Source organism: Astatotilapia calliptera, chromosome 11 (genome assembly GCF_900246225.1).
Source record: "Astatotilapia calliptera chromosome 11, fAstCal1.2, whole genome shotgun sequence".
Classification (NCBI taxonomy): Eukaryota; Metazoa; Chordata; class Actinopteri; order Cichliformes; family Cichlidae; genus Astatotilapia; species Astatotilapia calliptera.
The window spans coordinates 34,138,676-34,154,433 of record NC_039312.1 but is presented as its reverse complement, the minus strand read 5'-3'; the positions used below and the strand labels follow the sequence as shown (position 1 = coordinate 34,154,433).

Genomic DNA, 15,758 nt, shown 5'->3' with positions numbered 1-15,758 from the left:
AAGTTTCCAGCAGAGTTTGTCTGCCTTCCACAGGCAAGCCTCGCTGCCATCTGTCTCCCTCACTGTGGTGCTTTACTTTGTTATCCCCCTCCACCCATCCCATCCCATCCCATTCCCCCCCCACACACACACACACTTGATCAATCCCTGTACTGTCATGTTAAGCGTGAGAGTGTTTGGATGAGTTTTGTTTGGCAACCTCATAAAGCGGAGTTTATGATTCAAAACTGCAAATGAACAGCTATATATAGGGTGTTTATCATCGATACTGTATGTGTGTGTGTGTGTGTGTGTGTGTGTGTGTGTGTTCCCCTGCCTGCCAATACTCCAGGGGCTTTGGGACTCCTGGGTGTTTTCACTGTTTTCTGGTAAGAAAAACATACTTTTTTGTCTGTTGTCATGAAGTCTGTGTACACATTAAATTCAGTTAACCTAAGACATTTTGTGATGTGCATTATGACCAGTAAATTCACACTTTGTGTAAAGAGATTTCCCATATTGAACTCTGGTTACAGGTGTAGAATTGCAGCATATGTGAACATCAAGTTGTATGAGCCCCTTTTGGGGTCCTAAGGGAGCTGCCAAGTTTGATGAATTGCCTCAAGTGAATAAAAAAAATCAGGGCATGTGTGCAGACCTCTGTAGCCCACTCTTTATCTCTGCTTGAGGGCTGCATGAACTGCTGCTGACATTATGGACCCAAATCTGTGATCAAACTGTTGACGGTGCGGTGCTTTCAGTGAATTGCTCAGCTGAATCATTGTTCCTTAAAAGCCTGTCAACACACCAAATAGCGGCACTCATCTTGCAAAAAGAAAGCTTTTGCAGCCACACTAGCTACAGCCATACTAGCTATTCTGGATATTTTTCTACTATGGAAGAGAAGAAAAGTCTGTTGAGTTTGCTTTGGTGTGAAATGGGGATCCACTTTGCAAAAAAATATCAGCGTCAGCCATCAAAGCCTGAGCTGAAATCTTGTCTACAGGGCTTTTGAAATGAACCTGAGCCGTCTGCACGGTGAATACAAACAGAAGCAGAGAGAGAGAAAAGTGGACTCATCGTGCAGCTTATCCGCCAGGTTGAAAAGGGAGCTTTTTTTTTGCCAAAAGGTTGATGCAGTGAAGCGAAAATGACTGCATCTGAGAACAGAGTGTGCGGCATTAATACTGTAAGGATATTTCCTCAGTAACCCATTTCTTTTTTGTCTCTTCCGTCTTCTCCCAAAACTCTTGATTTCCCGTTTTAAAACCTCTCTCTCTCTCTCCTCCTTCTCTTTCAGATCCAGAAATGGCACGGCTATTGTTTCTGATTCTTCTCTGTGCTCTTCCATCTCTCGTTGTGCCCATACATAATTCATCAGCTGGAGGTAATTTGTGTGCAGGAATCAGTGTGTGTGTGTGTGTGTGTCTGTTTACAATATGCAGTAATGGACAGAAGTAACTCCGCAGAGATTGCTAAGTGACCCGAATGAAACGCTGCAATTTGTGCAGCGAGGAAGGCGTCAGTTAAACTGATAATATATCATGTTGCTGTAATATATCTGCATTATCTGGAGACAGAGCTTTCTTTCTATGCGCTTATCGTCCTTCATTCTGCCTCCTCCTCCTCCTTTTACCCCCTTTCCCCCAGGCTGTGCCATCATCCGGCCTCCCAGGGATGGTGGGATCCGCTATAGAGGCCTAACACAAGAACAGGTACAGAGAATCTGGTTACTGCAGAGTATTGAAGCTCATCATTCAAATCAATCACATGAGACTGCTGCCAGTTTGAAGATTTCAAAACAAGTGACACAGAAGTAGATTTGTGTCTGTTAAAAAATAAATAAATGTAAAAACATCTCATATAATTATTCACCAATATGCACATGAAAATATAAAAACAGGCATTTAATAAATTTGAAAATGTGGTGCAATTAACTTTTCTTATAGATGGCTTTTTTTTTGCAATGACTTGTATTAATTTGGTTATAAAATAGGGGTTTGAGGGTGTTGGGGAAAGGAAAGATTAATAATTAAATAAATTGATAAATATAAAATACTCCATAAATGTGTAAATATCATGTTAGGCCACCAGACGTAATATTTAAAAAAAGAAAAGACATAACTACTTTATAAAATGTGAAAAATGTGTATTTTGCATTTAATTTTCATTATTTTATAACAATAATAAAATAATGTAACAAATTTTTTTATTGCTTTTGGAAAATAAACAGAAAAATAAATAATAATAAATTTACAAACAGAGAAACAAGAATACGAAAGTGAATTAAATTAGAAATATCATTTTACATTCTGTAAATGATTTAATGTTGACTGTTGTGCTGTAAATCATGTACCGTCTACAGGTTTTACCTTTGGTGCATTTAATTCAAAACGTTCTTTTAAAAATTGTTTTTGAATGCTTATTTTTTTGGGTATTTTCAATCCTCCGTATCTTCTTTGAAGATGACAAAATTCACCGGTGATTAAAACTTTATGAAGAGAGAGATTTTAGCTAACGGCTGAATGATTTTACACAACACACTGACTAACTAGAGAACACATGTGAGACCTGGCAGGCTGCAGCTGTTGTTCGAAGACACCACGAAAGCCTGTGTTTACTGGAGGAAAAGGAAGTTTATAGCTCATAACCAGCAGAGAACATCTCAAACCTGTCGTCTGGCACTCCAGCTTTAAATGCTCAGTCACACATGCTGTAACAAACGTACGAACAATGAGCTGCGCTCTGAGGACAGGACAGTTTTGCCAAGACCACTTGCGAGCTTTTGTAACTGATAATGGCAGCGAACTGAGGTGTGACAGTGCAACAGCAATCAATAAGGGACAAATGTCTGTGTTGTCAGTAAGAAGTGTCCAAGTCAGTCCCGTTAATCACTGAGCCAAAATTTTACAGAAAAAACCAAAAAACTAAAACGTAGCAGGTTCATTTCCTCTAGCATGAGTGACATGAAGTTATTTACAAATGAAAACTTCCAGTGTGAGTTTGACCATAGACTGTATATAAAAGATGAACTCGGCATTTTGAAACCTCAGCATTAGCATTTTGGGCACTGTCATGTTTTATTTTAATGAATTAAGTTTTTGAGGCAGAAATGGAAAATATTGGATAACAGGTTGGAGTGCTAAGTTATCGCCAAATGCTAGTAAGCTTGGTTGGTCATAAACTGTATGAGTGCAATGCAAAGACATGCATACCTGCTAATTTAATGGTAAGTGACAAACTAATACAATTCCAGAGTTTCACTCCGCAGCACTGAGGCACAAACTTCTTGAATGAGCTGTAGGTCCAGCAGACACCCGTCAGTGGGAGCACCCACTGCACACCGGTCCTAAAGGGGGAAACTATCCATAGAGGGTGACACTGGTTTTATCAGTAGGCTGTAAACATGTTTATTTTTGCAGTAAAGTTGGACATAATGTGGGCGTTTATGTGGAGTTCTGCACATGGCTATTAGTGGAATTGCAGATTTTGGCACCGGCTTCATTTTTCAACCCAAGAAGTTTCTGCTTAAGATATAAAAATTGCATCCAAAACTTCCACAGCTCCCATATGCTCAACAGTCCCACAGAGCATGTTTCACAACCTTGAACATGACATTGTAATAGTTTCTCATGAGATTTAATGTAAAAAATTTATAAAGCAAAAGATCCTTAATGATCTAGTTTAGCTCTAACATACGGCCCAACATGCTACCATGAAACTGGCTTCACATAAACATTCAACTTAACTGTTCCAAAAACTCTGCGATTGGGCTCTCAGAGATATTTTTTGCTGTAGCTGCATGCCTCGTTCCAGTTCAGTGACTTTCTGAAGCCTCTGTTTACTCGAGCTGTGTACAGGGTGCCGCAGCACTGTGCAAACTACAGCTACAACCTGGCAGGCCAAAATTTTATCAAGCGTTTAAAGTGATATGCCAGCTGGATTAAAGTGTGCATGGGGATGGATTCGTCCCACAGGCCTTGATTTTGATGATGTCGGCTGGAGTACTGTTATCTTAAAGTGCCCAGTGATATGAGTGTGTGGACAGGGCCAGTGCTGGAAAGTTAATTAGTACGTTTACTCAAGTACTTTACTAAAGTAGTGGTAATTAGGGATGGGTATCGTTTAGGTTTTATCCGGTGCCAAACCAGTACTTTTGAAACGGTGCCGGTGCTTAAAGAATGGAGAACACAAAATTGGTCCAAAAACCTCTCATGTTTAACTGTTTTCCACTTTTTCTTTGGTCATTTTAGCCTTTTTTGCCAGGGTGAAGGGAGTATCTGCCATCAAACAAGAAGACAGCCGCATGTAGCTATAATGATGTTTGCTAGTTCACCTTACATGCATTAATGTAATAACGTGGTTAGCCTACTCAACGTAAATTACACACGAACAACATTAAGCTACTCACGCAGAGAAGAACGGCTGCTGCTGCATCATCATCCTCATCATTTCTGCTACACTGGCAGGGCTAGGGGCCAGGACTCTCCTCTTCGTGTTTTTGGGGATGTTGCATAACAGGCAACCCACCCGCAGTAGATGTGCTCGGTGTGAGGTCTCGCAGCAAGCTATCAAATACGGTGCATTTCTCGGCTTTTATAAAAAAACGCAATGCGTCGCCAGGTGTTTCATCGGATTCTTGGTGTTACCTCCTTTGCACAGCATCACAGTATCACCTTAAAGCACTTGTTGCTGCTGAGTTTGCATCTTTTGCTGTCAAGTACAGCCAGACTTTTGACCGCTTCGCTTTGGGCATTTTTAATCTGTAGCTCTGCTCTAAAAGAACGTACATACCTGGGCCCGCCTACTATCCTCGGAAAGGTAAAATGATTGGCTAGAATCCAAAGTGTATCACAGCTCAGGGAAAAAAAAGCACCGAAGTGTGCGCTGCTTTTCGGTCTGGTTACTACCGTTTATGTCAGATGGCACCGGATACCGGTACCCATCCCTAGTGGTAATGCACTTAAGTATTTCCATGTTATACTACCACCTACTCGTACTATACTACATTTTGGATGCAGATGCACTTCGTAAAAATCCAATAATACTTGATTCTGTATATCAGTAAGATTTAAGTGTTAAACACATCAATGCATCAATAATTGTGATCTGGTAATTTATTATTCTTGACGTTAGAGTTGACGTTAGAGTTCATGCTCAAACTTTTTGACCCTTTACTAAACGCTGCTACATAAAGTGATGTTTAAACAGTAAAACAACACCACTTTTTGTGTATTATATCTGACTAAGAACGCAGGGCGGCACACAAGCCTGAAAATTGTTTTAAACATCTCGGAAACAGCGATGACTCTTTGCGCTTTGATGATGGAAACTTGGCAGTTTGATTGAAAGCATGCGTCACTTCAGTTTCTGAAGAGCAGTCCCTCGGTGGCTTTTAAACAGTCACTACAGTCACTGACGTGGGCAGTGAATGGGAACATGGCAGTGTGTTAAAAAATGATTTAAGGGCAAAGCGCACACACACGGATACACCAACCAGCTCTGATAACAGAGAGGGATCAGAACAGGAACTGGATGCTGAGCGATTCGATCAAATTCTTTATTTTTGGACTCTGAACGGTACCGAGGCGACCGAGTTGACACCAAATGAGAAACAATGAATCGGCTCAGTTGCAGCAGAAGTAGCTGAGCATGTGCTTATACAGAGATTATATGAAAGGAGTGTTTGGCAGTACTGTGACACTGAGAGCGGCTCAGGAAAAAGTCTATTTCATACTCAAAAATAAGTCACTTTTTACTTAATTCCTTCAGAAACATGAAAGACAATATAGACACTGGAAGTTCAAAGTCTTGTGAATATTTTAAAGGTTGAATGGAGTTTGTAGCGCAGTGTGAGTCAGAGGAGCTGAGCAGGTTAGAGTGAGCTGGGAGGAGTGTAAAAAAAAATGGAGGGTTAAACTTGGAGGGATTTTTAAAGCTGGATTTCTCAGCATGAGCCACGTTTATAGTGCCATTATTAGCAGAAATAATAATGATGCTTCAGAGAAAAATGCAGCAATGACCTGCTGCCATTAAGACAAATCCACTTTATTAACTAAAGTAAGATTGCCTTGTTGCTTGATATAAAGAATGATCCTGTTGTGATTGGTGTTCGTTTACACACATAATTCCCAGGTCTCAGTCGATCTTAGTGGGGTGCACATGAGCCTTAGTGACTTTATTCAGCATATCAATTCAAAAAGCACATGGCTAAGCAAGAACCAGGAATAACACGTGCTAAAATTCTAATAAACATAAACCACTGAGAGCGCAGGCATCTCCTACGCCTGGTATTATTGCTTTATGACCATTGTGGTTTTTGATTGTTTGTAAGTCAAATAGCCTTTTGATGCTGTTTTTGCTGGATGGTCATAAAATAAAAGTGTATCAGCTGTTTTTTTTGTTTTTGTTTTTTTTATCTTTTCCTCAGCACAAAAGAATACTGACATCTTTCTCGAGTTAAAGGTTTTCAGAAAATTTGTCCTGTGACCTTGACCTTGAGGTCAAGTAGATACACCTGTGTTATCAATAAGAAAATTCTACGTTGCCTGATTCTCAAATTAACGTGTTCACAAAGTTCTCCGACTATTCTGACTTCCAGCTCTGATTTATTCGCAGTTCCATTCAGTCAATAGTCAGTCAGCTGAAGCTGTCATTTACATCAAATTAGCGGTCGGCCTCACTGACCACTCAAAGCACTTAACAGCATAACCAGACTACAGAATCTCAAGCAAAATCTTAAAATGCCCCAGATTTCATTTTCCTAAACAGATAAACATCACTTGACAAACACGCCGAGTCTGACATTAGTTGGACAAACTATGGATTTTTATGGCTGAAGATCAGTTGAATAGAAATCGAGAGTTTAGTGGTTCCACATGAAAACTGTTGGTTTTTTTTTTTATAGCTTTAAAGGGAACTCTGTCCATTTGGAAAAAGAAAGCTCCATCAATATTATCTGGTTATTACAACTTTAAGCTAATGGTTCAGTTTTAGAGAACTTACTGTATCACAGTGTTTCTCAAGCTGTGGGGCATGGAGCCACCGCAGGTCAGCTGGTGACGATCAGAGAAAAAACAGGACGGAAATATAATGAGTGTTTGCCTGTGCTATCATCCCGAGCTTTATTTCTCTAAAAATTCAACTTGGATCCCATTTTATTTTTAATGTTTTTGAAAAAAATAGTGTGTGGTATTATTAATGTTTCTTTTTCTCTTCTTTAAGTGAGGGTACGCCAGAACAAGTTGGAGATCCACTGACTTATCAAGTCATTCAGAATTTAGTGGCTCTGTGGAAAATCTTGAAGTTTTGCTTAAAAAAATATATGTTTCATAGGTCAGCCTTTGCTGCATCAATTTTATGAGTTTGTATATTAAACATTCATATTTTAGAAAAAGAAAAAAGTCAAAGTGCTTCAGACTTGCTATCGTGACCTGGTATTGCTTCAGCTTAGTTGCTGAGTTGTCTGCTCCTGCCAAGGTGTGGATAAAAGCACTGAGGTTGGCTCAGAGGGACGCCACTTCTCGCTAGATCTCATCCTGCAGTTCCTGCTTTTAGCTAGTACTTAGTCCTAGCTAGCTAACATCCCAGCTAGCTGCGTGTTTGACACGAGCCTCTGTTGGGGTTGATGCCCGATTCCTTCTGAACAGTGATTTATTTATTTATTTATTTATTTGATTAACTGGGTCATGAGATCTGCTGTAGAATTTGTGCAATACATTATGTAAACACCATAAGGCGAGTGCCATTTCGTTCCATTATATTCAAAAGGAAGCAGACATTTCTACAGCTGATGTTCCCAAAATAGGGAAGCTAGCAAGAAAACAGTCTGGATAGATAAACAGCTTTACAGGCCACAGGAAACATATGTCAATTTGATTTTTGGTGTAAACTGTCCCTCTTAAAGGTTGGGGGCAAAAAAAATCCAAAACACATTTTATTCTACTTGAGGATTATAGAAATACAGCCACACTATTACATCACATAGAAAAGATTTACTTTAGACACACATGTCTTCCTAATTCAGATAAATATATTTATCATCTTTGCAAATAGGTACTGGGCAAACTTTTGATATTAGAAGCTTTTTGGATTAAGGTGGCCACATTTCAAACTGATATCTAACCAATGGCAGATCTGTGAAGTTTGCAAATGTGACAACGTCCTAGATATGAAATAATATGGTGTTCTGTTGCAGTAAAGCCCCAAATGACATTTACTTTTACCCCCTCATTTTAGAATGAACGAGTAATGAATATACAAAACTTTCATAAAAGTGTCTCAGTCGTTACAACAGTTAATCCTTTAATGCCAAGAGTGTCATATTTGATCCATGAGATCTTCATCATTGTGTGATTTTTCTTTTTTAAAAACCTAACTCCCTTATATATTTGTTTAAGATAAACAAACTGAGAAATTAATGTAGCATAAAATGATCCAATTAAATCTCATTTAATCAAATTGATATTTAATTGAATCTTTTATTTCATTTGTCAGAGGCTCCATTAAACATTCTGCTTTGCAAAATTTGAATTTTCTAGCAGTTATTCCATCGTTCAGGCTTTACTGGGTTAAAATGATTGCACATGCACTGTAAACTGTAAACTGCAAGCAGTGAAGCTTTTCTTCAACATGAAAACGGTTCCTTAGTTTCAAACTGCTTCCTTATTGTTCGTTGTTCAAATGTATGTATGCAGCTATGACCAAAGCCATTTAAAATGAAACATAAACCTTTTTGGCTCGCATATGTTTCCGTCCCCTCACAGGCAGAGGAGATGTAATTCAGAGAGCGACAGCACATCAGTTCAGACAGTATCACACTAAAATGTTTTCCCTTGTCGAGCTTTACTGTCGTGGCCATATGGCACTGTGACACAGAATGAAGAGGCTTCTTAAGTGAAGGAGAAAAACTTGCATGAAAAAGCAGGAACTGCAGGATGAGATCTAGCGAGAAGTGGCGTCCCTCTGAGCCAACCTCAGTGCTTTTATCCACACCTTGGCAGGAGCAGACAACTCAGCAACTAAGCTGAAGCAATACCAGGTCACGATAGCAAGTCTGAAGCACTTTGACTTTTTTCTTTTTCTAAAATATGAATGTTTAATATCACACTTTCCTTCCCCTGATCTCTCTGCCCTTGTTCTCGTCACAGATCCGCAGTGTGCAGATCCTGCCTGTGGATTATGAGATCGAGTACATCTGCAGAGGCAACCGAGTGATCGTGGGACCGAAGGTCAGGAAGTGCTTACCCAACGGCACGTGGACAGACATGATGCAGGCCAGCAGATGTTGTAAGTCCTCTTTGGTCTCATTCCCATTCCCTTTTCCTCCCGTTCCTCGTCCTTCTTTCATTTTTCCTTTTCCCCCTGCAGACAGATCTTGTGCACAATAATCAGCTCTTAAGTGTCACGTCTGCTTAATCAGCATCAAATTAAAACCACACTTACGCTGAAATGAAATCCCAGTTGTTTTGACAGTGCTTCACCACCCTCCCTGTTTACTCTTTACACAAAGGAAAGTGTCACATACTGTGCAGCGTTCACTGTCGCCGTAAAGTGAACTGATGCAGTCTGACTTAATGAAATGAAACCACACATTTTAATTTGTGTGGCTGCCAGCATTTGTTAGCATCATTTTAAAACTCCACTTTCCCCCTTAGGGTGAAGGTAGCTCAGCACTGACATGCCATCACTGTTTAAGTTAAACCAGAGCCAGTCCAGGAGAACCATTCCACTTCCTGTTAAGACAACAGGGCTGCATTTCATCAGGGGCGCTCATGAGTAGAAGTGTATGGAGCTAAATGGGTAAAATAGTTATTTAATTTCATTTAAGCTTCGACAACTAATCTAAAAAATACGTCTAAATGGAAAAAAGAAAAAGACTCATGTCCTTTAGTGTTTCTTACACTGAAGCTGATTTAGCCCTAAAAACACTAGCAATCTGCTAATGCACGATGAATGGTACATCAAGGATTTACCACAGGACTTCCTCTTTTTAAAGCAACTTCTTAAAGTGATAAGGAGACATTAGAAAGATGGTTACATTTTAACAGAAGCCTCGACGCGTGCAGAAGAAGCAGCCAGTTGTGGGGGTTGAAAATGATGCTGTCTGCTGCTACAAATTTTTCCGCTGCTGCTTGCTTCATGCCTGAAATTAAAATGGCAGCTTCTGTAAAGTGGCTTAGGTGCTGCGATGTCTCTAATACTCTCAGAAATATATTTCACCAACATCAGAACCAGTAACACAGAATCTAAAAATGCAACCGTATCTCTTGATCCTTTCTATCAAAAACAAAATGTTTGTCTCACAAAATGCATTAACACAGAAATGGCTCCAAAAGGCCCCATTTATTCTCAACTTGTCTAAAAATCATGTTTTCTTGAGCATTTAGGGGCCGTTTGGTCAAAGTGGAACTTCACCCAAAGCTCTGAGCCTAACTCCATCCACTGCATAGTGAGAGGGGTGGGGAGAGGGTGTGAGAGCGATTTGCAGACTGCGTAAAATACAGAGCAGCACCCGAAAGCAATTCATTTCCACCTGCCACAGAGTTATGAATTCAAATGGAGGAATTTTCCCTCCAGAATCTTCCGAAACAGGCTTTAATGTGGCGGAGGATCACGGTGGTCGGAAGCCATATTCATTTAAGCCGTTAGTTCATGGACATGGTGACGTGATGTCACCTCAGCGTTAGGTTGCTGCCAGTCTGAGCCAGAAGTGATCATATTTAGACGACAGGGCCGAGTTGTCAGCTAACACTGATAGAGTGTGCAGATACTGAGACATGTCTCTACAGAATAATGAAGTAATACAATGTCACTCATCAAACACCGGAGCTCTGTTTTCTTGGGCGGTCTGTCTCACACCGCGGCCACATTGTCACACAATTCCATTAAAATGCTCCAAATGGCACCAACAGCACAAACACAGTGGAGCAGTCCAGCTCAATGATAGGACACCCATCACAGTAGCCACGCCCCCAACTTTAAGCCTCACCAGTATTCAGGTGGAGTTTGACCACCATACATCGATTACGAAAGGAGGAAACTGTTGTGGCCTCAAGATGTTTATTAGTACGTTTGGTTAATTTAACACAAGAGTCTGTGGTGACCGGCTTTGGGAGCCGGAGGAACTCCAGTGTTTTGGTTTCTTTCTCTCTCCCTCCGTCTCGCTATCAACGGGTCATCCTTCCTTCTCCAACTATGCGCTGATACATGCAGGTGTGAAGAAAGAACGCAGCGTGGCGATTTATTTCTACTCCCGACAAAATCAGCGAAACATTGCACCAAAATCAAGACACACAGAGTAAACTGTAGTGAATGAAGCCTGTGAATTAGTAGCTTCTGTGTTATAAAAGGAGTGTGGTTTATCCATTCAAGAAGAGCAACCGGAGGAGGTGTGCCGCCTACCCCTGATTAGAGGGCATTTTTATCTATTTTTATATGAATTACACGATGTACAGTAATCCCAAATGGTTGCTTCCATCTCACTGGCTTTGCAGAGTTCAGGATGATTGAAAACAGTCGATGGTATGTTGAGCTAATTCCAGCCTATTATGTGTTTTATTCCAGTACAGTTATATGATTTAGTTTGAAAGCTTTTCCTTAATGTTTAACACGATAGACTTGGGTATTTACACATATGGAGCATCATTTGTGCTCATTCGGAGTTTTGTTTGTGTCTGCCTGGCAAATATAAGTGCAATATTTACTGTTTTAGCTCAGTTTCTCCTCCAACTCTGGAGAGAAATACTTGGTCGATGAAATACTGCTGTCTGTGTTGCTAACTCTGTCTGTTTGGCACTTGGTGCTGAGTACAGGGAGTGTACTGGGAGTTCATAAGAGCTTTTCTGCTGACAGTTTCCTGCTGTGGCTGAAAATGATGCTGAGTGAACCAAATCCAGACAAATCTCGTGTATAATATTCAGTTTTCAAGTGTCCTGTCTGCTTAATCAACAATCTTAATTTAAAGCCAAAACTACAATGAAATAAAGCGTCTGATGTTATGACAGCAAAGATTCACGGGGAGCTGTCTGTGCAGTCTCAACCTGCTTTTAGCCTTTTTTTGGTGTCTACCAACTCCTGCTGTGCACTTTGTTTGGCACTCGGTGGGGGTTGCTTTTATACATACCACTGTTAAACTACAATAGCATTAGGTAACATTATTTCTCAAAAGTAATGCAACATATTTACTGCAGTTTAAAGTAACCTGTTACATTACAGTAATACCGACTGAGTTGGAATACTTCATGGCTTTGCTATTAATAGTGGGCAGTTCTTCCTCTGTGATTGCTCATGGAGGATCTTCTGTGTAATACTGCAGAATCTTTACCTTCATCGTCAAGCTCCTTGTTAAATATTAAAGCTCTCATAGACCTCAAACAGGCTGAAATGCTGCAGCGAGATGTTAAGAGAGCTGTGCATAAATGTGTCCCCAAACCTCCATGAGCTGTTTAGAAGTGTGATAATGATCTAATAATAATGATATGATAACATTTGAAGTTACTCCTGTTAAAGATGGTTCTGAAAGCTACCGAAACACTGAGTGTACTCAGGTTTTCACATCACTGTAAATAAAACTGTAAACATGAGTGCAAATAAAATTAAATGCAGCTGAATTAACATGCAGAGAAAGAGTAAAACTTCATCTGGGTTTATAAAAATATTTTGAAACACATCTGATGTATTAAACTCGAAGGTCTTAGAAATACAAAAAAAAGCACATAAGCAGGTTAGTTTCTCAAACAAAAGGCGCCTGATATCAGACACAGTCATCAACCCCGACTCTGCATCTGTAACCAGCTAAACACATAAAAGAGACTGAAGAGTTAATCATGCCTGTGTGTGCTGACTCAGCAGGGATGGGCAAGGTGAGAGAAATGATCCAAAAGTGATACAGAATACTCGAGTACCTCATTACGTTACACTGGAATCTACGGTGAATTGTTGCCTGTGTCTGGTTCTTGTGTTTTCCTTTACATAAATAAAAACATTTAAACCATAAACTGGTGCACACAATAACAACAGCACTAACAGGTTACTGCAGTGTTTACTCTTTTCACATGTGGTTACTTTTCATGTCTTTGCAAACATGTTTTTAACTGGTTATTAAAGCAGGAGAGTCGTGCACCATCTGTTTCCTCAGGTATCCGAGTGAGAATATTTCCAGTATTTATATTTATATACATGTACAGTCATGTTAGGTCTTTTAATGAATTTCAGGCACTGAAAGGAGTTCTTGTCCTACTTCCTTGTAAGCCATTCTACCCTTGGTGATGTTTCACTCACATTAGTCCCCAATGGTTTTACTGACCAGGACTGTGGAAAAGATGCCAAAGGAAGAGACTGCAGCATGGTGAAAAGCAAAAGAATGAACGTTATATTTTACATAAACCCTTTTTTTCTGAAAGAAATAAAGATGTAACCCATTTGTAATCACTGATATTGTGATATTTTGACATCTTTACATATTTTAATTATACAACTCTAGTACATGTAACCTTTCCCTCCCTCCATAAACTGACTGGCGCAGAGCAGATCGTGTTCAATGAATTTTCGGAGGTGTTTCATCTGAAAATAGCAGCTCGATTTGGCCGGGCACAATAGGAGAGCAGTGAGAGGGCCAAACCAGTAAAGCTGTAGCCAAACAGTTAAACAGTGAGCTGAAACCACTCCATGAGTCCAGACACTGCTGTAATTTCCCCCCGCTATTTTAAAATTGTCACATGATAACAAAATATTAGTATTCAAAATACTAATTACAGTTATTTTACATTTTCTAGTTTTAAAAGAGCCATTTTTACATGAAGCTTTCAGGTCATTTAAAAATCCATCCTGTTCTGTTTATCCAGTTCAGGGTGTGCAGGGGGGCTGGAGCCTATGCCAGCTGGGAGTGCAGAGGTGGAGCACACCCTGGACAGGTCTGCAGTCTGTCACAGGGTTGGTTAGCACTGTCGCCTCACTGCTTCCTCTGCCTACATCTCCAAAGACAAGCATGTCAAGTTAGTTTAAACTGATACTTCCTTTAAACTCTAACATAAATATGAGTTCAGTAAGATGAGGTACTAATAAAAATGATCCTAAATGCTAATAATACTATGATGTAGAAAACTGCTCTTACCATCACAAAGAATATTACCATATGGCCAGAGGGTGCCTCTCAGCAGCTGCAGGACTGTTTTGACAGGACTAACTGGGATATCTTTGAACATCAGGACTTGGAAATGTTCACAGACAGTGTCCTCTGCTATATAAAACACTGCATAGACACTGTTACAGCAGTCAAACGGATCCGGGCTTATCCCAACCAAAAGCCCTGGATGACCCGGGAGGTCAGGCAGCTGCTGAAGGAGAGGAACATTGCGTTCAGGTCTGGCAACAGGGATTACTACACCATAGCCCGATCCAACCTGAAGAGAGGCATCAGAGAGGCAAAGGGGGACTATAGGAGGAGGATTGAGGACCATCTGAAGAGTAATACCAGCCGGCAGGTGTGGCAAGGCATCCAGCACCTAACCAACTATAAGATCAATCTCGGAGCTGCGGACGGTGACCTGGAGCTGGCAGAGGAGCTGAATATCTTCTTCGCCCGCTTTGAGACCAGGGTACCGGAGGTATTGGAGCCACAGCAGCAACACGCCACCCATAGCAGCACCACCCTCACCCTGGAAGAGCACGAGGTGAGGCGCATGCTGCAGGCTGTTAACCCGAGGAAGGCGGCGGGTCCTGATGGTGTGCCAGGTCGAATATTGAGGGATTGTGCAGGACAGCTGGCTGGGATCTTCACCAGGATTTTCAACAAATCCCTCGCACAGGCGACTGTCCCACTCTGCCTGAAGTCCTCCACCATAGTCCCCTTGCCTAAGAAGCCCCACATCACCGGCCTGAATGACTACAGACCGGTGGCACTCACCCCAGTGGTAATGAAATGCTTTGACAAGCTGGTCTGCAGACACATCACAGCAGCCCTGCCCCGCAGCCTGGATCCACACCAGTTTGCCTACAGAGCAAACCGATCCACGGAAGACGCTGTAGCCACAGCACTCCATGCTGCATTAACTCACCTGGAAGAGCATGGTAGCTATGTGCGGATGCTCTTCGTGGATTACTGCTCAGCTTTTAACACCATCCTTCCACACAAACTGGTGGCCAAGCTACAAGACCTGGGGCTTCCAGACAGCACCTGCATGTGGATCAATAGCTTCCTCTCGGGCCGTAGACAGAGAGTCAGAGTTGGCCATCATACATCCTCAGCCCTGAGTCTCAGCACTGGCTCACCCCAGGGCTGTGTGCTCAGTCCACTGCTCTACTCTCTCTACACACACGACTGCACTCCTCGCCACCACAGCAACATCTTTGTGAAATTTGCAGATGACACCACAGTGGTGGGGCTCATTTCCAAGGGAGACGAGTCTACGTACAGAGACGAGGTGGAGCAGCTGACGTCATGGTGTAAGGCCAATAACCTCCTCCTCAACACTTCAAAAACCAAAGAACTCATAATAGACTTCAGAAGGAAAAAGGCAGCGATCCAACCACTATTCATAAATGGGGACTGTGTAGAAAGGGTGGCAAGCTTCCGCTTCCTGGGAGTCAATATAGAGGAGAACCTTTCCTGGAGTGTGAACACCTCCGAGCTGCTGAAAAAGGCCCAACAGAGACTGTACTTCCTGAGAATTCTCAGGAGGAATAACATCACACAGAGACTGCTGGTGTCCTTCTACAGAGCCACCATTGAGAGTGTTCTAACTTACTGCATATGTATTTGGTACACTAGCTGCACAGGG

The 15,758-nt window shown here is 41.3% G+C and overlaps 1 protein-coding gene across 10 annotated transcripts in view; it reads left to right on the top strand.

The window, feature by feature from the left end:
* Positions 1-15,758, top strand: part of gabbr1a (gamma-aminobutyric acid (GABA) B receptor, 1a) — a 130,699-nt gene that overhangs the window by 1,818 nt on the left and 113,123 nt on the right. For 5 of the 10 annotated variants that reach the window (XM_026183912.1, XM_026183904.1, XM_026183908.1 and 2 more), the window contains 3 exons: positions 1,280-1,366; positions 1,630-1,694; positions 9,129-9,267. In XM_026183912.1, coding sequence (XP_026039697.1) covers positions 1,288-1,366; positions 1,630-1,694; positions 9,129-9,267 — 283 coding nt within the window. In that variant the 5' untranslated portion in view covers positions 1,280-1,287. Of the gene's footprint in view, positions 1-331; positions 369-985; positions 1,169-1,279; positions 1,367-1,629; positions 1,695-9,128; positions 9,268-15,758 lie in introns of all 10 variants that reach the window. The other 5 variants (XM_026183907.1, XM_026183909.1, XM_026183911.1 and 2 more) reach the window with 3 other exon arrangements.